The sequence below is a fragment of the Triturus cristatus genome, chromosome 11 (genome assembly GCF_964204655.1).
Source record: "Triturus cristatus chromosome 11, aTriCri1.1, whole genome shotgun sequence".
Taxonomy (NCBI): domain Eukaryota; kingdom Metazoa; phylum Chordata; class Amphibia; order Caudata; family Salamandridae; genus Triturus; species Triturus cristatus.
This window is the reverse complement of record NC_140594.1, coordinates 992,769,910-992,793,511: the sequence shown is the minus strand read 5'-3', so window position 1 is coordinate 992,793,511 and position 23,602 is coordinate 992,769,910. Positions and strand designations below refer to the sequence as shown.

Genomic DNA, 23,602 nt, shown 5'->3' with positions numbered 1-23,602 from the left:
GGCTAAGCGAGAGTTTACCTCCCATTAGAAGGCGAGGCAGAATCCTAGTTTGGTGCGTTGCAACAAGGAGATGGTGAAGTGGGCCGAGAGTGAAGGGAACTATAGGTTACAGATGGCCCGGCGTAGTGACAGTGAGAAGTCTCGGGAAATGGCGCAAGCATGGGTGGCACTCCTGGAGTTGCTCAAGCACCTTCCGGATGATGGTGCGGAGAGTTCTGAGGAGAGGGGCGTGGCAGGGGACACTTGAGCGACTCTTCACCGCAGGAGGGAGTGTGGAGCGGGGGAGACGCCTGGGTCATGGGTTCAGGAGAGGTGATGTTTTCCGATGTTCTCGTCTGACTTATTGCTGTGTCCTATGTGGTGGGGAGTGGGGGAGGTGAACTGCGAGGTACATCTGGCCTAGTGAATAACTTAGTGGCTGGCAACATGCTTGGGTGGGTGGTTGGGGAGGGGTTTTGATGGGGACGTTTTTGAGTGGGGGGAAGAGGATGGGGGGACTGATGTTCCACTCTGTTGCATTGGATGGTACATGTACGGCGGGCAGCAGGGTAATGTGGATATTTTATGGAATGTTAGATATGGGTCTAGGCTGCGATTGTTGGGCTGTTGATGATACTTCCTTTTGATTGACTTTACATGAAACTTAATAAAAGTCTGTTTAAAAAAAAAAATTAACTGGGTCTATGAATGAAATCCAATGCAAATTTATTTCTGGAATGTACATGGCATTAATAGCCAATTGTTGAAATCTGAGTGTATTTGTAACATGTTTGAAACATCCCCGTAGAGGAAATTACAATTATGAGCTGTATATGTAATCAGAGACAATGTTAATCGATATTGACTATGAAAGAGAATTTCGATCATTGGGACTAGATCATTAATTGCACATTTTGACTGGTGTAAATAATTGCTCCATCAGACATTAACTGTTTAAGTGATTAATAATGCAGTCACATTCAATGAATGTGATAAATATATAATGTAACAATTGGTGGAAGAAGATGTAGTAATTAAAGAAAAACTCTTACTTAATTTTAACTACTAGAGCGAAGCATATAATCATGTCACAGGTAATAGCACGTGACCTTGACAAAGCAAATGGAGATAGTTGAAATGGTGGCTTTCAAATTTCCCACAGTCTAATTTCTTCAATACAGTTCCAAATTTTTGGTAATTTTTGAGAAACTGATGCAAATATCTGAATACATTTTGTAATTCTCTGCAGTTATGTGGAGCATTTTATAAGAATCCTGGGAAGGTGAGAATGATTGATGGATTACATCCTTCAATACAGTGTGTGTGATCCCGACACAGTAAGCGTCAATGTGCAATTTACCCAAACTCAAAAAGTTAGATGCCTGCAAAGTCTGTTTGAGCCAATTTCACATTCACAAGGAAGAACGTTTCTAAATAATCATTCTGTTTGACTACTAGGTACACAGCTGAGGTTCCTAGATTGTTAATTCCGGTCCACTTTTTAATCCAAGGTCATGACATTTCCACACATCAGTTGAGGGAGATACTAATCGGTATTAGTTATTAAACATTAATACTACTTTTTTCTATTTTTCAGAACCGAGGCTCTGGTTTCTCTCTGTCACCTAGCCACCCCAACTGTCTGTTACCAGGGAAACGTCCATTCCACACCATCATTCCTGCCCTGGCAACCGATGCAGACACTGATCAGCTTTTGTGTGCCTTTGGAGTCATGGGGGGCTTCATGCAGCCTCAAGGACATGTGCAGGTAAGAAAACACATTTCAAGGTGTATATTATTAGCAATGGTATGGAAGACAGACTGCATGTATTTGCATTTAATTTGCATTTGCATTTAATTTGCAGTAGTTCGATAAAGGTGCCAGATGATATTGTAACCTGACATGGTTCACTCAGCTTTTCATCCCTCTCAAGGTGGGAAATACTTACATTTATTATATACAAAAGGGCCAGATGTATCAAGCTAAATTGTGATCGCAAACGCTGAAATTGCAGCTATGTGCAATGTAGGAAAGAAAAACCTACACGCAAGATAAGGAATCACAAAATTTGAGATTACCTATTTTGCGCATGTATTTAGAGAATCACAATTTGCGATTCCCTAAATGCTATTCAAGTAGCCATCGCAAATTGCGATATTGCTGTAAAGAATCGCAAATTACCACCAACTTCAAGTTGCAATTTCCTTGAAAAAAGCACTCTTTTGCTTCTTTTAAAGTGCCATGTGACACACATACTTGCCCATTTCAGGAGTGAAACAGGGTGTCCTTTTGGCCCCCTTGAAATTGCATGCTCAATTTGCGACTACCTACTGGGTACTCGCAAATTGCGCATGCAATTCCCATTCATTCCTATGGGCCTCTTGGCCCATAGGAATGAATGGGAAGGGATTCCTTAATTGTGATGCGCAATTAAGGAATATTTAGGAATCACAAAAATTATTGCTATTACTACCTACATAGCATTTTGCGAGTCCTTAATAGCGATTCTCTAAAAATCGCTATTAAGGACTCGCAAACTGCTACAATGATACATCTGCCCCAAAATCTGTAAATGCAACTAGCAAGAAATGTTTTAATACTCAGATGTATGTACCATGGTGGAAATATCTTCTCAGATAAGCCGAACTCCAACTTGTCTAACAACACGCCCTCTCAGAAGCACCAGCCTTTGCTTGAAAATGTATTTAGTACCAGTTGTAGAACCAACTATAGAACAACATGTTGTTTTCTACAGTTTAAAGTGTTCTTTGCACCTTGAAGGTCAAACTGTTATTAAGGGTAGTCAGCCGTGACCGTTTTTTGCAAATACCACTTCATCTCTCTTGTCACAGTCCTTACAACTTGAGGACAGAATCATGTTTGGGAATCGGACAAACCAACTTGACCTTCACAACAGTGATACATTTTCTAGCCCCTCCCTTCCCTGAATATACCTAAAGTGGCACTTCACCCGAGACCTCTTATTTGTGGGAATTTCTAAGGGTCAGACGTTTCGCTAAAGCCACATGTATCTTTTGTTATTGATATCTAGATAAGTTTCCTTTATGTTTTAGTTTTTCATTCAGTTTTGACCGAGGAGATGTCTGTCATTATGAACAGTTCAAGCAAGGAAACCCAATCTTTTAAGTTAAAGCCCAAATGGGAGTACTTGCTATGGATCAGTGGTGACAGCCACTACTTCAAACCATGAGCATCTGGTAAGGCTCAATCATATTGGATGGGCAGTGGGCAGAAGAGGAGGAGCAGGTGGAGAAAGCTGTCTTTATTTTCCTTCCTCCTGAATATTAATGATGGTTGATTTCTGGAATCCTTGCGACTAGATTATTTTCCTGTGCCAGATTTATCCATCCAACAATGGTTCATTACTCAAGGTGATTTGGGTTGAAATATTTGTGATTAAGTACAATTAAAGTAGAGTAACACGGTATCTCTACTCACTATGATATTAATATATATAATATACCCATGTGCAAATGCAAGGCTGTGGCATATAGAAGTGACATATTACAGTGTGAATAAATTACACACTTGATTGTGGTAGCGACTGCACGTAGCATTATAGGCCATAAGGAGTTGAAATTTCGGTCAAAATTCAATGGATGATGTGGACGATCATCAGGGCAAGCACTGTCAAAGTGCACCAACACTTCTGAAAAGAATATTGACAACAGAAAAACATAGTTATATGTATTGCAGTCCATGTATATAAATTAAGAGACAAAATGGGAACCAAGATAGAGATGACTTTCTCCAAATGGAGCCTACTGCACCCCAACTCACCCATATAGTATGCATTTTACACAAGGTTAATATGGCTGTTTTTTTTTTTATTTGCAACCTCTGCAATGTTACAAGAAGAGTTTGTGTTTCCTCCTTACCTGGATTAATCCATTTACATCAGATCAGTCTGCAGCCGGACAGATGAGAATCAAGCATGTAAACATTGCTCATAATCAAACATTTTTTTAAATTATTTTATTCAGATTTTAAAATTTACAAATACAAATGAACTACAATTTCTATAACCAAAATGTTCGCACAATCTGTAAATCAATGCATCAGAAACTTTGATACAGCAATGGTGATCAGAATAAATTTGATTACATAGTATTGTAGTGTCGGCAAACTATAAGGCATGCTCAAAATCGCTACTTGTATTAATGTGCTCCCACATGCATAAAAATCTTCCATGTACAATAGCACAATTTTTAGGTTTTGCCTGCACAGCACTTGCGCTTTGCTTGTGAAATCTATTATTTTAAATATAAATCTTAAAAGGTACTTGCATCACGCCTTCTCACTTTCCAGGCTTTTCATTGGTTCCTATGCTTGCCACTTACTTTTTCTCCATTTCGGTTGGCTGTAGCATATTTTCCTGCGTTTACCAATACTTGTTCCTCGTCTTATCAATTTCCCGTAGCCGAAATACTGTTAACATCTGCTTAGGTGGAACTATTTTTTCATAAGGTTTTGCCTCTTGCTACTTTTTCATCTTGCAGCAGATTTATATAGCATAATTTATCACCCAGAGAGATTAAGTGGTTTGCCCAGAATCACAGGATCTTGCGCCGCCGAGACTCGAACCGGGATCCCCAGTTGTCGTGTCAGCAGCTCTGGCCACTGTGCCACATCCTCTCCTCTCCCATGATACTTGTCAGGGAGCTCTTCCTTCGTCCCAGACAGTGATTTATAAAAACAGTGTACTATTCATCACAGAGGTGAAACCGATGCATTACCAATGCTTGTTTATTGAGACTCTCAGCAAACACGCCATGGAAGGAAGTACTCAACTCAGTCATGCAAACATTATTTCAAATTGTGTGAGGTAGGCAGAGCACCAAATTTGCCAGACTTTATGGCGTTTTCTTTAAGTAGCCAAAGGATCTAGCTGCCAAAGTTACTCCTGCCTCATTCTCACTGTGTTTTGATATTGGTGGCTGTGCAATTCATATATTTTAGAGTTAATCTAACTTTAAAGATAAGAAAAGAGTGTTGGTCCTGTAGGAAAGAGAGGCAATGTATAGCGCCTTTTGAACTGTGGAGCCCTGTTTAAAAAAAGAAGCAAAGAAGAAAACAATGCATACAAGGTTTGACATTTTACAGTATATTTGTCCATAAGTCACACAGTTTTGTTAATATTGTGGCAAAAGGATTCCTTATTTCTGTTCTCGTGTTAACACATCACTTTTTGCTTTTTGTTTCTGTTCTTTTATATTTTTGGAAGTTGCCCAGGAATCCTTGAACTTTGAAGCTTGCAATACTGCATAGTACCGCTATGATCAATACAACTTTCCTAGTTAAACTTTCCAAGTTAAATCTTAAGAAAGAATGTGATACATTAGAGCATGTTTTGATCTTAGTAACTCTTATTTAATTTTGTTTACCTATAGCAGGGCGCACCAGTAATGCCTGAAATATTAATATTAAAATCTACAGTCCTAGCATGAAAATACAATTTTCTTTTAGAGCTTTCAGATCCTGATTTGTAAAAGAAGGTTCCAAAAGATAAATTAATTTGGGCAGTGCATCAAGAACACCCAAATCCAGGGAGAACCTTGGGCCTAATGTACAAACCTATTTTGTAGTAGCAAACACTGCAAATTGCAAAACATGAGTGTTTTTTGACTGCAAATATGTTTTTACTGTGTACTAATCTGATTTTAGTAGTATGTAAACTTTTACCGACTCCTAAAATAGGACTACAAATGGATACTGATTCGCAATTTGAAATGGGCATGCTGTAGGCATCCCTTCTAAATTGCAAATCAGTTTGAGATATTTCAATGTTTAGTGAAACATTGAAAATTTACAGACTCGAGTTGGGGTGGTAATGCATGTGGAAAAAGGGAAGGGCCTCTTCCTCTTTGTGAATTAAAAATTTTTTATTGGGAAATAATAGACAGCAGTAACAGGTATGACTATCAAATAAACCTTTTAGAAAAAGTAAACCTTTTTATTAATGCCAGCCCTATTTCCTTTATGGGAAAAAAAGAACGCATTAAAAAAAGTTTACTTTTTTAAATGCCATTACAGACATGGTGGTCTGCTGGCCCTTGCATGCCACTGACCCTCTGATGGAGTCATACAGGAGTAAATTCCAATTTGCATCCTACCTTGTTAATATTTATGAGAGGGGTCAGATTACAATGAACTCTGATTAGGAATTTTGCGAACCAACCTGTTTGCCAAATTCCACACCAGTCGCTAAAATACTGGCCTTAATTTGCCACCAGTATTTTGTGACCAGTTTCTGGAACATCAGGACACTTATTTCCTAGAATAAGATGCACTGCAATCTGTCCCCAATCCTTGTGTGCTGACGACTGAAGTCAGCAATGTAAGAAATAGGTATTTTGTAGGTTATGTATGTACTTCTCTGTGCTATTTGGTTGTTGGCTGTTTTGCCCATGTAGTTTCTTCTATTTTGAAGGTTCTTCTTAACATGCTGGAGTTTGGAATGAATCCACAGCGAGCTGTTGATGCATCACGTTTTTACGTGGAGTACTCCAAAAAAGGTAAATTTATTGTAATAAGAATTGGTGAATAAAAGAAACAAGCTCAATACTTCAAATAGGACCTTTTTTTTGGAGCTGTGCACTCTTTATTACATTGCACCGCACGTCCTTTGCATCTTGATCCGGTTAAGAATCCATCCAATTTTACATAACACAAGCAAACAGACTAGAAAATGTAAACCTCACATTGTTGACACAATTCTATAACATAACATTTTTGGAAAGATCGTCTCCCAAAGCACTTTCTAGTTTTTTCTACTTCTCGGATGAAATTTTGACCCTTTTGAGGACCCCTATATGTTTAGTTAAAGGTAATGCTTTGTCGCTATATAGCCATCCAGAGGATGGCTCAGTGAGTTAGTCGAGGTTGGTAAACTGAGTACTATTTAATTTACACCATTTAAATGTGTACCCTTTAGTAATGGTCGGATTTTATATTAAAACACACTACATAAAATCAAGTTGTTGTTATTATTATTAATATTTTATGATAATCATATAAGATTTATTTTCCCTGAGACATGAGTTAAACCCCAGTGGCTGAGCTACCAAAGCCCCTGAAATATGGTTTCAGTTACTACTGTGCCCTTGGGTACCAGGCACAGTAGGGGGTGTTGTTGGGGTCACTGGGAGTGAGAAGGGCTTCCTGTGGGTTTAAGGAGGATTGCACCTATATTAGTTAATGCGGAAAGAGATATATCACTGGAAGGAGCACTATTAAGCACAATCACTGTCCAGTTAGTGCAGTTTTAAGAATGTAAATAAAGACAGCGTGGTACGCTCCTTGCCCTCCGCCAGGGTCCATTTATTTAAAAAAACATAGTCCCAGAGAACACCTCACTGAAAAGTACCACACTTAGAACAAATAAGTCTTTCCAAAAACAATAATCTGAAATGTCTTCCTCGAGAAAAATTATATATATTATATTTTGCATTATGTCTTCATTTCAAAAAGGCCAAAATGCATCTGAACATTCTACAATAAAAAATTTAAATAAACATCATGCTCCAAAAAATTCAGAAACATTCCAAGATGGCTTCCTTTTTTCTAGCATTTGTTATGGTGCAAATGTGGCTTCAGGGGTCAAGCAAGGAGTTATAAGTAGGGGTTGTGTGGGATCCAGACCGGATTACAGAACCCAGGATGCAATGCAGAAGGACGGTAGGCTTTTTTTAAGGCAATAAATACACTTTACATTCAGTTTTTTACATGTTCAGATAACACAACTTTATGCACACGAAGATAATGAAATTTAACTAGAATCACATCTTTTTTTGCTGAATGATGGAACCAAAAAATTAGAACCCACGTATCCACATATTACAATCTATCACCCAATGTATCTTCACACATTAAATTTGAGCGGGATAAACAGGTCTTAAAGCGTTGTTCAAAACTCTAGTATATCAGGCGTGGTCAACATTTAAAGAGGCAGAGCTCTCCAAGACAAGTATGGCAGTTCCACACAAGAGTTGAGCCCGTGGATGGTAAGTTGAAAACCCTTACCAGTACCCTTGCCTTTGGGATATCTGAAAAGTGTAGGTTAGTTTAAGATGAGGTTGCTCGGTGTAAAGCCATGTTTGGCTTATCGCTGTCTCAAAGCAGGAGGCACGACTGTTTCTAAGGCAAAACAATTCGCGATTTGTAAACTTCATAAAATAATTTATTTGGAGGTCTAGTGGAGTTATCTGCTCAGGAGGAAGCTAAGGGACTTAATGGAGGTAGATTTGTTTTTTTAGTAGCTAAATTGGGAGACACAGCACTTATCTAATGCATTGTACAGAGACATGTTTTTGGTTGACGATGGCATCTCTTATCGTTATGCTATGGAAACGTTTGTAAATACCTTATTGTCCACAGTTCAACTTCTTCGAGGCAGACTTTAAAGTGCCTAATATGCTTTTTCAAAGACACACTCTATTTGGGTGCCTTCTCCATACTGTAGTGCGAAAACACTCTTGCTATCTTCAAAGCAACTCAATGTTTACGCTAAACTGACCCAGGTAGCTTTAAATCATCCCTAATGTTAAAAACATTATTATATGGTATCTTACAACTGGTAGTACTTTTATAAATATGTAAAATTGGAGAGATTGTTTACTGTAGGTTTTGAACTGGAATAAGCACCCATCATTACACAACTTGGCAACCAATTAGATCCTTGTAGAGCAAATTATTATCAAAGGGAACTCTGCTTCACTAACCTCATCACTGTGAATCTAGTTCCCAAAAAGGAGTTAAATAAGTTAGTGCTCATTTCTGCATCGCACTGCGGCTCACAATGTTTAAGGGTGCCGAAAGGATTAAGGTCTGTTTCCAAAACTGAACTCCGAGGGAAAAGTGGCTGAATAGCCCAGAGCAGAGCTCATTAAAAGCGAGCAGGGAGAGGAGAATGAAGTCTTACTGCCTTGCCAACAGACACAGTAAGGGCACTGGAGAAACTCCATTCTTTGTTAATGGGGCCACCCGATGCAGAGAAAAGATATTGGTCCCGATTTAGAATTTCACGGATGCAATGGGTTTCAATACAAACCTCAGGAAAAATGTTGATTAGCTTGTCCCAAAGGTAGATACTGCTGCATCCTACTGGCTGGAGGAGTGTAACTTAGAGTAGTCTAGCTTCTTGTAGAATCTTGTAGTAACGCCAAGTACTTGGATCTTATACGTTTCTGCCAGCAGCTATATTATTCACACCCTTGAGATGTGCCAGAGACCTTCAAGCAGTCTGTCATAGCATAGATTTGCGTTGATGTGAGGGAATTGGGTACCAGGATACTCGCAGTATCTCTTAGATGATGCAAGCTACGCACAGGGAGCCACTCTTGTATATGACTTGCTTACAAAGGTGGCTCCCTGAAACCTGTAGCCATTGCTGGCTCTCCAGTCTTATGAAGTGGTCTTCTGTATTCAGCTGAGGCATGAGGCTTATGGCAGCCGGCTCACGCCGTGTCTGATGTGTCTGAAGCCAGTCAAAGCTTGTGCCTTCCACTGTCCATGGAGGGAGCACAGTGTTAGTGAGCACCATGCCCTCTTGAGTTTAGGTACTCTGTTGAAGAGTACTGGGGTTTATTCAGAAGAGTCCCTCTGTGGAGTGCTGTTTAGAGCTGTGAAAGTAATCTTAGAAGTCTGAAAATGTTTATTAACAAAAAGAAAAATAACATGTGAATCACAGTGGTCGATAGGCGGATCCCCATGCTCCCTTCGAGCATAGAAGCTAAAGTACACATGTACCGAACTCAAATGTATGTTTTCATACGCAGGGCTCAAATGGAGATCATGTGAGGAAACTGAAACAAATACATTCTGCAGGGACAGAAACTGAAATTATGGGAGAGTGCACAATCGTCCTTCAAACTGATACAAAAATGTCAACTTTGCAGGGCAAGCTATCCGAGAAATCTCTTCTGTGAAGCCAGGCATGAGAGTGAGGCTTTGCACGTCAGGTGGGCACAGCTTGGTAGCACTGGTTTAGTACTGAGCAAGAACATGGCTACCAATACTACAGTTACTCTTCAGGCAATATTTCTGAATTCCACAGAGGGATCTAATGGCTGGTCTTTCTCACGCTATGTTTTCTCGACTTCGGCAGAGTACCACTCTCGCCAGTAACCAAGGAAGTCTTACTTGGACCACAACTCAGTCTTCATGCAAACTCATCAGCTTGATGTCACCCTCCACAGTCGTGATCTTTTAAAACCCTTTCCAGGTGGGTTTCACTTCAGGGAATTAGATTAGAGTCACATTCCTCCTCCTAACTATGCAATATCAAATACAGTGCTGACATTTTCAGGGGCTCTTAGGTGTAGTGCCTTCCTTAGGCTCAGAGATGTCTAGCTCCTGGTGAGAATTTCAATTAACAAGTCTGGATGCAGCAAGGTGTTGTAAGGAAGGTTCTCCAGATGCCTTGCTCCAAGGCCCTGTTCTCCCCAAAGGTTGAACTGCTGCCTTTGCTCCATTTCCTATTGTATACCTCATGCCTTTCACCAGTGATTTAAAGTTCTCCAATAGGTCATATTTCACCAACACAAACTGCAACTCTGAGCATAAACGGACAATGGGATAGGGCTTTTCATTCTAAATATTAAAATACACCACCTCCTTTTTAAATTACTTCACACAATTTTTCCACAAAGCATTTTCCCCTCCTTCAACAGTTTTTTGTTTTTCCACAAGTATAATCTAAACATTTGTTTAGTCTTTCATAATAGCAAAACACTGTTTTACGTTACAGGGCACACTTGGAGGCGTGCTTACAGGGCTTTGAAGAGCGGTATCTGGTTACCGTAAATGTAGCAATACATTGCTAAAAAGAAGGCCTCCGCTCGCTCAATAAATGGAGTGATGCTGTATTTTAATGCTTCTACTGATGTGGTGTGTGGGCATAAAAGGGGTTTCCAAATCTTTGTAATTGGGTTATTCAACACATTTATCTTATTTTGGACTGTTAGTACTAGGGGTCTCTTGTTGGCAGAGGTAAGTACCTTTGTTCAAGTAGGGACCCTTGCCTCTAGTCAGGGTAAGGAGGATACACACTTTAGATAACCCCTGCTCAACCCCTTGATAGCTTGGCATGAGCAGACAGGCTTATACCAAAGGCAATGTGTAAACTATTTGTAAGCACAATACACAGTGATACAGTGATAACACCACAAATGGACACCACACCAGTTTAGAAAAATAAAGTATCTTTATCTAAACTCAACAAGACCAAAATGACAAACATACATGTAGTAGAATAGCACTTCAAAACAGTTATTTCCAAAATGCAGCTTGTAGAAACAAATAGCTCTTCCTGGTGCTATTAAGACGTTGTGGCAGCAATAAATCCAAAGTATGGTGCTGACCGTGAGGTGCGCTTCATCGGGCACGGAGTCACACGGACCCTCAAACAAACAGTACCTTTGGAAATGAAGTCTATGACAATGCATGGCATCGTGGAGGTCAAGGCCGGATCCCTGGCTGCCACGGGGGAGACGAGGCAGCGTGTCCGGTAGGAGGCGATGTGTTCAATCCACGACAGGGTAAGTCAGTTGCGGTGGCATTGAGGCACCAGTTCTGGTGAGGCAGTGCGAAGTCGGCGAGTTCATGGAGTCACCCCCGCGGTTATCGGCGCCGCGATAACAGGATGCAGGCGCAGGCGATGACGGAGTCAGTGTGATCTCTGGTGTTAGGAATGCTGATATCTGCAGGCGTCGGCAGGTGTTGAAGAGTGTCAGAGCTGCAGTGCAGACTGGGCGGTGCGTCGTGCACTTCACGAGCGGTGCCCCTGGCTTCGGTGCAGGTCGCGGCGTCACTGATGGCGTCAGAGATTGCTTTTCTTGCTACTCTTAAGTTTCTCCCAACTCCCAACAGCAGGAACAACCTCCAGAGGCCCAAAACTGGAACAGGCACCTCTTGGCAAGTCAGAACTCTCAGCAGTGGAGCGAAATCGGACACCCGCTCCTTTGATTTTAACTCTTACATAAAAAAAAATGGGTAATTGCCAAGTTATGCATAGTTTCCTTACTTATCAAGTCTAGAAACCACAGGCAAGTCTTTTTCTTAGGTTTCTGTGGCAAACAGTGGTTACGGGGCACTATCTGTGGTAAGTACTGTAATTAGTAATCTTAGGAACATAGGTACTATTCGATAACCAAGTATTCACTTAGTAAGTGCAAGAAACTGCCTTTTTGCAGGTGCCCCCCCCCCCTTTTTGTCCCCATTTGGACTATTAGCTGCTGGTGTAAGACTCTGAAAGTGCACTGGAGCCTGCTAACCAGTGCCAGTGCCAGTGCTCTCTCCCTAAATATGATGAATGTGAATAGGTAACCCCAATTGGCATTGATTTTAACTCCCCTATAAGTTCCCGGTAAGTGGTACCAAGGGTCGCCAGGGCATGGGAGTTAAAGGGGTCACCAGAGCTTGAAGCAATTCATGTGCCACCCTTAGTGATGCAAGTAAACAGATGTGGAAATATAAGTGCAAGCTTATATGCCCCTATAGTAGCCTCTTTCCATCAAGGGCTACTATAAGTGGTCAGGGGGCCATAGGCTAACATGGGGCAGCACCTGGGCACCCCAAGGTTGCCAGCTCCATTATGTTCCCTCGAAATATGCCATGTTTGATATCAACCAACTTGTCTCATCACCCCTGCCATGATTCTCATGCCGGTGTTAATGTAACATGCACCCAGGTGGCTACCTTAGAGGTTGCCCAGAGGGTTGGCCCAACCTAACCTGAAAGCCTGCAGCTGCTGCCGTCAAGACAGGAATCTGACCCCTGCTAGGAGGTGTGAAATCTCTAAGTAGCCAGAAACAAAGGACTGTCTGGGAAGGAGGTGAACCTCGCTCCCTGACAGGATGGCTAGTGAAGTGGCACATCTAGGTGATGAACTTCAAAGCTTACACCACCTCGGATATACATCCAGGCTGCCTTCCAAATGAGGAAACAGTCCGCCGTAGGCACATTTGCACCCAGGCAGGAGGGAAGATTATGTAGTCAGGAGGTGTACACCCCAAGAAGGTTAGCCACACCCCTAGGGTGAGTTACCTGGTGGTAGAATAGAGGGCTCTGGGAAGAAAAGGTGGCACACACCCCCGGATGTGGTCGCCTCAGGGACAGATTAGTCGCTGGGGCTAGTAGCCCATTGGCTACTTGCACCCACAGGACTTGCCCAAAACAAATGCGTGATACTCTGAATCTGTGACAACCTTCCTGGGACTGGTTGACTGCGACTCTACCCGAACCGAAGATCAAATCCCCTAGACCGATGGACCCTTTTGAGAACCATAGGCAACTCTAGACTCCTGTGGAATAGTAGCACTAGTCCCGTACAGTCCACAGGTAAAACAACTTACTGAACCCAAAGATTCGCTGACCATCAGGGCCCCGAGGGATCAACCAAAAGTAAATGGTCCAGTGAATTGTGGTAAACCTATTCTTGACCTCCAGCAAGTTTCAGGTGGCCACCGCTTTCCCCCAGAGTATCTAATCGCTGACCTTACCTCTGCCAAGGCACATTGGTGGCCAGTCTGGCAACTGCTACCTTTATTCAGCGCTGCACCATGAGAGAACTCCACAGCACCTTCATCCAACAACCCCAGTGGCCCCGTTGTCGACTTTTTGCATCTGATTCCTCACCAGCACCGTCTGCATGGTAAAACTCGCTCCCCTGCATCTCCTGCTTCAACACCAGGGACAACCAGAGTAACTCTACACCGGGACTCTACGAGCCAGGTTCAATTCGACTGACTGTCGTGGCCTGGTCCTAGGACCTGCATAACTTTACCCCCCCAGTGGGTTCCATGCAACTCGACCTGCAAGTGACCGATTGGCACTAGTTCTTTTTACCATTGACCGCAGTGCTAAAGTTCTGCAGTACTGAATTGCTTTGATTTATTTTTCCTTTTAAAATCCAGAACTCCGGTTATATGTATTTGATTGTGGTTGTTTTGTTGTCTACATTAGTATAGAAATCTGCTTTATATTTTTTAATTGGTGTGAGATTTCTATTGAGTCGTGTAACTTATTTAGTGTTCACGTTGGTACTCTGAAATGCTTAGCACATTTTCCTCTAGTAAAGCCTGACTGCTCTTGGCCACACTACCAGGACTGAGATATGGATTTAGAATTGTGAACCCAAGGACCATCCTTCGGTTATTGTGAGAGTATTGCATAGTGCAGCCTAACCAGCCACACTACATAATACTCCACTTTCCTAGAGTAAGACTGTCAAAACTGAGAATAAAACCAGTGTGTATCATCACAGCAGACACCATTCATACAGCACAAAGTTTCCATGTATTCAAAATGTAATCCTGATGACAGCACAATTGCACTTCTGCCTGGGGAAGTGAAGCACTCTAGGTAATGGGACTGAATCAATTTTCCATAATGGAGTTGGAAGACCCTCTTCTAAGTGTACTGCCGCCAAACCCCAGTCTTCCCAAAGCTTTTTGAGGGTTCAGTACCCATCATCAACAATGAATAGTGGTACGCTTTGTATGCAGCCCCAGTCATGCAGGGTACCAATGGTGTGAAAAGTGTCCTGTTCAGTTGGGGGAAAAAGACAAGATTCAACAGAATTGTGGAACTGTGGCAGTATTTGCACAGTGTGAAGACTTTCATCTTTTTACTAACTGACTGCCAGTGCTACTGTTGTTGTTGGAGAGAATATTTATATGAATGCTGTAATTGAAAACAAGACTATACCAGTTTTGTGACTATTCAATTATGGTCACATTCAAAGAGACCAAAGACTCCATTCATTTTAGTTTCTCCTACTTCCAATATGCATGTTCTTATGCCACATATTCAAATTGTGGGCTCTATCGTAACAGGTGCTAACTGCATTACTTATTCCTTTCACTCAGATACATCATGGAAGGTATTTCTTGAAGATGGCATTTCACAAGACGTGGCAGAAAAGCTGAGGGCTAGAGGTCATAAAGTTGAGTGGCCAGTGGTTGGCCACCAGAGAGCTCTATTTGGACGTGGTCAGATCATCACAATGGGAGACTGGTGGAAATCAAGCGGTGTCCCTTCATCTGAAAGTAACAGCACTGTACGGTGGGCAGGTTCGGATCCCCGTGGAGATGGTTGTGCAATGGGTTATTGAGGATGAGTCCACCTGTAATTTGAATCATGGAAGCTAGGCTATCTACAAGTGGGAATACATTGCCTGGCAAAAGACCATCATAGATAAAGCTAAGGGAAGGTTGACTTACGAAACTATGTGTGGGATATCACATACCACACAATAGAATATTATACTTTGCCCATCCCCATCAGATATAACTATGAATACAGTAACAAGCAAGTTTACAAACTGAAGAATCTTTAGAAGAACTTCCCTTCATAGTGACCAGAATGCAATCTATCCTTACAGTCTCATTATCCAGTTCCATGTGGCTCTTGTTGCTGATTTGCCCTTTCATGACCAAAGAGGCCCAACTCCTGTATTGCAGATGGATTGTTCTTATTTCTTTAAGGCAGTGTTTCATGCAAGTTTGCTTCTTTGTGGTTATTTCCAGGAAAACTGTGAATAATCTCATAACGACAGTTAAATCTTTTTCAGTTCTGTACCATTGCATACATGTCAATTTCACTGTGAATGGTTTTATATAAAATATGTCAGGATGCAAACATGATATCATGTTGTTTTAATGCTTCTCACAATTAATTCTGCGAATGATGAAGAAACCTAATTTGTATGAGCTTACAGAGCGGTTGTGGTCCAGACTTGTGATAAAAGAGCAACAGTGTCTGTCAATCAATTCAACAGAATAAAGAATGTTCTGAAACCCTCCGTATGCTGAATTAAAATAAACCCAGAAATGAGCAAACATATGTTGTTATGATTGAATTCATTTTAGTTTCACCTACATCCAATCTCCATGTTTTTATTGCACGTTGGAGGCTCTGATTTATCACTTCTAATCCTGGCTCAAGCACTAGACTGAAAATCGTGTGATTTAATGCAAATTACATAATCTGTCTGTTGGCAAAATTGTGTGAAATGTGATGAATTGTGAACACGTGCAATGTAGAGCTATTGAAAGGAATACGTCTGCAATTGATACACATGATCTAGTAGCATCTTCAAGACCCCCTAGTAATGTATAGTGCTCTGTTGCTGTTCAGCTAGAGTTATAATATATGAATACCAACATATAGAGGTGCATTAATACAGGTAACATGCCCTAGTAAATAATCTGAAAAAAGACTATACTCTGTTGGCAATATTCTGTGGGGGCTGGTCCTAACCCTATTCCCAAAAAATTGTTAGCAGTCTTCTCCACTGTCTTCAGTGTCTTCAGTTTTAACAGACATACAGGACTGATGGACAGGCTGTCAAATAGCAAGCAAAGGGTTAGTAACCTGTTTTTACGAGTATGTTTTGCGACCTCACCTGATGTGGCCATTGGAATACTTGTTTGGCTTGTTTCTGCACAAGAGAGCGTAACTAGTAGACGCCCTCCATGGATACACAATGCTGGAGAACTCATACGAATGACTAGGCAGGACCAGCCACACTTCATCACTGGCTTAAGTATTTTTTCCTGGATTGCCATCTTTTGTATCTTTAACTGCACCTTTGCCTGCTGTACTGTATGGCCTCCATGAGAGGTAAGGCAGAGTTTGTGTAGGGGTATTCCTGTGCCCAAAATCAAAGGAATGCTGCTGGTTTCCAAGTTTATACCTGAGGCTCTCCTGAGAATTGCTACATTTTCATAGGAATTGGAATACCATACCCATTCCTGTGGCAATTCCTTATTTTCAGCCCATTCCTACTGGGAGATTACAATAACTTTGAGCAGGTAAAATGCCCAGAGATGGTTGTGGTTTTCCTACTTCCTTGTGATGCCAGGTTCAACGAGACACAGTTCTCAACCAAATCCAGAATTACACACCCAACACACAGAAGGGTTATTTCTAAAATGAATTGGGTGTTATGGTAACTGAAAAGCATTGGGGGACTTAGCCTGTGTGGGGCGGTGCTTTGTGTTGCTGTGGCTGTCTAACCTATCCACCCTTCACACTATTCATCAGCTTCGGGAATATTTGACTGTCCACCAGAAATCACCGCATTGCAGGCAAATCTTTTACAACACACATTGTAGCAGCATCAGCTGGGATGGGAATTGGGTTGGGCAAGGTGGGGGTTGCACATGAGCAAGACATGAAGTTGACACAAGAGATATGTAGGTTCTTTGCTGGTCCTCAAAGCGCAGCCCTACACAGAAGTTAGGAGAGGCAGGACATGTCACATGGAGGTGGTAAGATCTCCCACCCCTCCCGCTTTTCCATGAAACCGTTTAATTCAGTTCAGCTCAGCTGCTCCCGCCGTGCAGCCCATAAGACAACTCGGAAACAATTGTAAAATTCATCTCCTTAATGGCAATTGCTACAGAGGGCGTAAACTGTGTAGGACCGCGAGGTTGGTTGGAAGTCCAAGAGAAGAGCTAGGCCTCGCTCTGCCTCCAGACCTATCCTCCATGATTAACTCAATCTGCACATCAGCATTCAGTGGCCAATGAGTCTGTTACTTGTTAAACGTAACTGGTTTTGATGGACATTGATCAGCTCACCACGCTTACCCTACCTCCCCCTTCTCTGTATCTTACCTTCATTGGTATTGGAACGCAACCTGCACAGAAACATTCAACGAAAGCATTTTCTGATAACTCGCTCCTTTCCCTCTACCACAGTCAAGTTTAATAGTGATGCCAGTGGCAAGGGGCACAGATACTACTCCAAACAAAAGAGAAAGGGAATATGTAACTAAATCAGTTACAAAGATGCCTCCAGCTCTAGGGCTGAAATAAGCAGCAGCAAGGAGTGTGAATGTGGCCTTCCGGCTAGGGCAGTCGACTTTGGAGCTGGGGAACCGGGTTCGAGTCTCGGCAGGGACGCTCAACATTTTGTGATTCTGAACAAATCACTTAATCTCCCTGTGCCTAACAAAAATAAATGTTTCCGTCTGTAACGTAGCTGGTGCTCATGTAAAGCACTGATACCTTCGGGTCTAGTTCGCTCTAAATAAAACTTCACCCAAAAAAAGTCACCAGGAACAGCAAAACGAATAGCCTGGCTCATAATGAAATATGTCTCTAGTAGTAGTGGGAAATGTAGTTAGAGTTTGCAAAAGAAGAGAGTAGTGCAGTCTATTGCATTTTCTGAAGCAATATATAATTACATATTTATATATACACACACAATACAAACAATTTAAAATATTAACGTTAGAATGCTTTTTAGAGTGTTTTAGGGTGTAAAAAGCAAAAGAGTGGTTCATTTTATTTTTTTAAAGAGAGTATTACTCAATTATAATGCCAACTGTAGGCAACTGGACACTATGAAGATCTTAAAAGTTGCCTTCTTTAATACCCAAAGAAAGGATGACTCCTGTGAGTTACCTTCATGCCACCCTGCACTCGTTTTGTTTATTTTAAAACAAGTTTTATTGGTTTTACAAAAAATATAAACATTGCCAGCTGCAATATGCAATTTTGTGTTTATTTTTCAGAGTGGTATTTAGGACACAATAGCTAAAGCAATGAGGAATCAACCCCAACCCCCCATACTGCCCACCCTCTGCCCTTTGTCGTGCACCGAGATTATTGTAAACTAGATGAAATGTTAATTGTCACTGTAGACAGAACTGTTAGGTTATAACTCAGGTCCAAAATGCTAATCCCTGTTTCTCCTAATCCCAATACTTGACTACCAGTAACTCAGTAAATGGGTATGTTCTAGGGTATGTTCGTGGTGATTCTGATTCGGGTGGGGGAGGGTCCTCTTGGCTCGTCAGAGCTCCCACTAATACTTCCCAGGCTCTGGCTACATCACTGGATCCCCACCCACGTCTAGTCTCTCCGAGCGGCACAGCACATTCGTAGTCTGTCAATCGCTCCGGTTCCTTTTGCCAAGTCGGTGATCTAGGTCCCCCTACTGCTTTCCAGGTCCCTGTGATCCTCCTCTTTGTCTGTATAAAAGCTAAGTCCTGGAATCTGCGCCAACCTGCACTTGTGTGTACATGATGAAAGTGCCAAGTGCCTGTCTCCCTAAAGTCCTAACTAGGGGGAAGCAACCACAAAGGCAGAAAACAAATCTTAGACAATCTTGTTGCTTTTGATTGAAAACTACGTATAATAAGGTGTAGTGAGCAAGGCACCAAACCACCTGGAGTCAGGGTGGAGAACAGACTCAGCATAGATCTTCCAGAATTGAATATTTTGAAAGTAACCTTGCTACAAAAATGAAACAGAAAAAACCAGGATAAAAAATGATAGCAAGTGGGCAATGAACACAACATAAAATACAGCGATGAATGAGTCGCCAATCATCCTTCTTATCCCAATTCCCCTTTAGATAAAGTATAAACCGAAAGTGACTTAATGGGGCGAGAGTTCCATCTTGGGCTGGGAGCCACAGGATACAAACTCCAGGGAGCTCGCCATCTTGAAAGGGCCATACAAATGGCTAGCCAAAGCCAGATTTTACTAAGTCTGGAGTCATTCTGATACAAGAAGAAGAATCCGAAGTCTGACATTTTCCTTCCTATGCAAACCTGAACAACTGGGCCGCCACCCTTCGCTGCAAGCTTTCCACGCTGGCCGTGAAAGTCCCCATGAATGACCAAAAGTACTGTTATACCAAAGCTTGTCAGAGTGCAGGGCCTGGAGACGTGTTGCCTCACCAAACGGAGACTGCGAGGCACAGCAACTTGCTGTCTTCCTCTTGCAACACAATACCTAAAATCCAGGTTCAGAAATGACATAAAACCGCAAATTTACGAATAATGAAAACAACTCAGATAGGGACATGATCCTCCTGAGCTGTCAACAGTCAACCAGAAAATGTAAGTTATTTGAATATGTTTAAATTAGAAAAGAGAAGGCTCTACATAATTTAGAAGCCTCCATCTTGCAGCGAGAAGTCAAGCAAAGATTTCGAGAAGAAGGGATAGGGTCAAGCAGTCTTGGAAAAATACCTGTTAAAGAACTCATACAGCATGAAAAGTCCACATTTCTACCTTTGTGAGACTTGTTCCAGGAGAGAGGAAGCCAAACACCTTTACAAACAGCAATAACACCTTCAAGCACTCCTGGCAAGATAGCGTTTTCCCTGTTAGAGTGCTTTTATCTCTTTCTTTTTCGCCTAACTATAAAGAAAACAATAGTGCCATCGGTAGTGCCATTGGTGATCTCTCTAAAATAGAACCACGGTGTCATTAGCAAGCATAGGCACATAGTCAATCCCTCTGATCAGCAGCCATCGCAACAATATGTCAAAGGTGCACGGCCATTTTAGGTTACTTTCATCTGTGCATTGTCATTGACCCTATTCATTCTTCATTGGTCATGTTTGTGATCTGTTCCTGGAAACAAAAAGTATAACTATCTCCTTTCGAGACATATATAATTTATGTATTTATTGAACCAAATATTTAAAAGTTTAAGTAGGATGGGAGAAAACAGCAGCCATGAATCACTCATAAATGTTTAGGACCAGGGTGAGATAATGCTCACCTTAATGTCCTTAACTGAGTTAAAATGTCCATGAAAGCTAAGAACATTTGCATTCTATTACAGGACATGGAGGTGAGCATTTTGCTTGTTTAAAGCTGTGCGATTACATTAGAGGACCTCCTAGCAATCGGTTTGAAAATAACAATGTTCCTATCATGATGCTCCATGAGCAACATCAAAAGTCAGTCTTTGTGAAACTCCATCCTGGGGCAAGGACAGAGCCGGACTGGCCGTGGCGGGCACCGGGCATTTCCCCGGTGGGCCACCAGGATGGGGGCCAGTTTTGGGCCCCTGGAGGGCAGTTTTTGTTACAGGGCCATTTTTGCAGCATAGCTGCAATATCGACCCATGTAACAAAGTCGGACAAAACCGGCCCTAACAAACAGCTCGCCGCACCCCCAGCCCCCTGGAGGGGCCAGCGAAGCACTTGCCAGGGCCGGCTTTGGTTCCCAGCCCTGGGAAAGGAGGCCATGCACAGTATATAAAGAGCAGGCAGGCTTTCAAAAACAGCTGCCACAATAGCATTTTCCCTTATAAAGTGCGCCCCGTCCAACATGAAAAAATTAATTGTCCATTTTTCCGCCTTGCAACTGATCCTTGATCCCTACCCGAGTGAGGAGGGCAGGTATCTTATTCAGAAAGCAGGCACTCTGTCAATCACCTCTGTAAAAACCGTGATAGGGCGGAATTTCATGTCCGGAAATATCCTCGTGTAGTTGTCGTGCAGGACCTTCCACTGATCATATGGACCGTTGGTTGTCAACTGAAAGTGTATGAAAGGAGCTAGCATCGGCAATACATTTCAATTACAGTGAAACCAATTTAGTTCCACAATACCGACAGAGAGGATGGTATATACACCATAAAGGTTTATAAGCAATATCCTGTCCGGTTACAAACAACCATATTTCAAGAAAACACATGCTCAATACGCAGTAGAAAGTTCTGGAAACTCAGTCCCACCGACTTCCTCTGGACGGTTCAATCAAAAGGCCAAGGTTCTTTGGGAGCACGTAGACTCCCCAGGTTCCCATCATCGAATAAAGGATGTAGAACTGTGCGGCCTTGAAGCTCGTAGCAGTCAGTCTTCCCTGGTACAGGAGCAGTGGCGTAACAAAACCTGAGGGGGCTTCCCCTGCAAGAAATGCTGAAGGGGCTCTCTCACACTCATTCAGTAGGGGCTGAGGCGGCCCCCTCCAGAATGGGTAAGTCTGGGGACCCCCGCACCGTGTGGGCTGCGGGGGCCTTTGTTACGCCCCTGTACAGGAGGCTCTTTCCCATCCCTATGTGCTGCATGTCCATGGCCAAATTCTAATTGGGAAAACTAAATCTCCCGGTTCTTTACAATAAACAATGACAATATTCTTACTAACGAGCACTCGTCGATGAGGCACCTGCAGTGGAGAGGAAAAATGAAGCCTGCAATGCATTTACTATAGAGACAACTCGAGGGACTGAGGCCTAGGCCCAAATCATGTCATCCACGAGAGTAAGAATGGCAACCTACGAATACAATTAGCATGAGAGAACCCAGTGATTATAGTACGCTTATATGTGTGAGACTTACTATGTGTAAATGCAGCCACCTAACATCAGTTGATTAATATGATGCACACAGATTAACATTCTTATCGAAAACATGTAAATGGGATGCAGAAGTGCATGAAAATGTGAATTGTACTGCACCAATAGAATTTTCCCTGTTACAGTGCTCCAAATACAACATCAGAAAGTTCATATTTTGCCCTTTGGGTGCTTGCCTGTTGGAGCTAGAAGTCCAAACACCTTATATGAAAAGCTGGCACAATTTAAAGCACACCAAAAAAAATAGCATTTTTTCACTTAGAAGGCTCTCCACAGAATGTGAAAAACACACTAAGATTCAGTGGCGGCCGGCACGACTCGCGGGTGGCAAGGCGGGGGCGCGCACTGGGAGGGGGTGAAGGCAGGCGTGGGGAGGGGGGAAGTGCTAGGATTCACAATACAAAAGAAAATAATAGATTATCCACTTACCTTGCCGCCGGCGCCAGGTCACGCGTCTCTGCTCCTTGCTCCTGCCTTCCTTGTGGGACCGGAAGCCAGGAACAGCTAGGCTCCCCTGACCAATCACAACGCATTGCAGCATTGTGATTGGCTTTGAGCACCTTGGTTCGATGCTCAACCAGGGTATGGGGTCCTGGGCTTGTTCTCCACAGAGGCTGTAATGCAGCCTGCAAGGAGAATGGAAAAAGTGCACATGACTGGTTTGGGCAGCCCGAGAGGGTCGCCCAAACAGTCATTGTGCACTTAGGAGTGGGCAAACTATTCCTCCCCTGTCCTGCTCCGTGAGCAAAACAGAGCAGCCCCTACCACCTGAACAGGAAACATAAAATGATAATAACTTAAATGTATTAGCATTTTATAGTTCCTATCCTTTCCACTGCTTGAAAGCAGTGGGGGGAGGCTCCTCCGCCATTGCCAAGATTCAACCTTGTGTTGTAATTTACTGCTTCATTATTTCCCTTTAAGAAGGTGCCGTGTCTGTTGTCGTACGGAGGGATAAAAAAAGTTCTGATATAGCTAAAATACTCAACAACAAAAACAAGCACAAACACTCTGCAGTAGATGCTTTCAAGCAGCCTCTACTGGGGAAACCAGTGGGGCAGATCCACACTTCCTAAGGCTGTCCTTGATCGCTGAGAAGGCGGGTGCTGTCTGGTGGCCCCCACATTCAAAATATGCAGTGTGGACCTCTCTACCCTGGAGTACCGCCTGCATCTTCTAACACATTGTACTGCTGCGAGACAGCCGAACACTGATGCGAACGTCAGGTGCACCTGACAAATTGTCCATCAACCTGTATCCGAGAACTCTGATGCATTCTTTTGTCATCAGCTGAGGAAAAGAGATACCAAAGGGGATGATGGACGGAGCGTTTGAGCAAATCAAACACTCACCCCCAGTCAACTGATCTGGGTTTAATCCATCATCATTCTTTAGCTCACTCCACCACCCCAGTTCAGACATGGCCATATGCAAATCAGTCTGACCCTGTGCCTCATGGGAACAGTCCAGCCCGAACTGCCAAGACATG

The 23,602-nt window shown here is 42.5% G+C and overlaps 1 protein-coding gene across 2 annotated transcripts in view; it reads left to right on the top strand.

Annotated features, from left to right (window-relative positions):
* LOC146785802 (uncharacterized) overlaps positions 1-15,840 on the top strand; it is a 444,312-nt gene extending 428,472 nt beyond the window's left edge. For both annotated transcript variants that reach the window (XM_085635080.1, XM_085635079.1), the window contains exons 10-12: positions 1,577-1,747; positions 6,432-6,516; positions 14,869-15,840. In XM_085635080.1, coding sequence (XP_085491206.1) covers positions 1,577-1,747; positions 6,432-6,516; positions 14,869-15,113 — 501 coding nt within the window. In that variant the 3' untranslated portion in view covers positions 15,114-15,840. The remainder of the gene's footprint in view (positions 1-1,576; positions 1,748-6,431; positions 6,517-14,868) is intronic.
* The last annotated feature ends 7,762 nt before the right edge of the window (positions 15,841-23,602 follow it).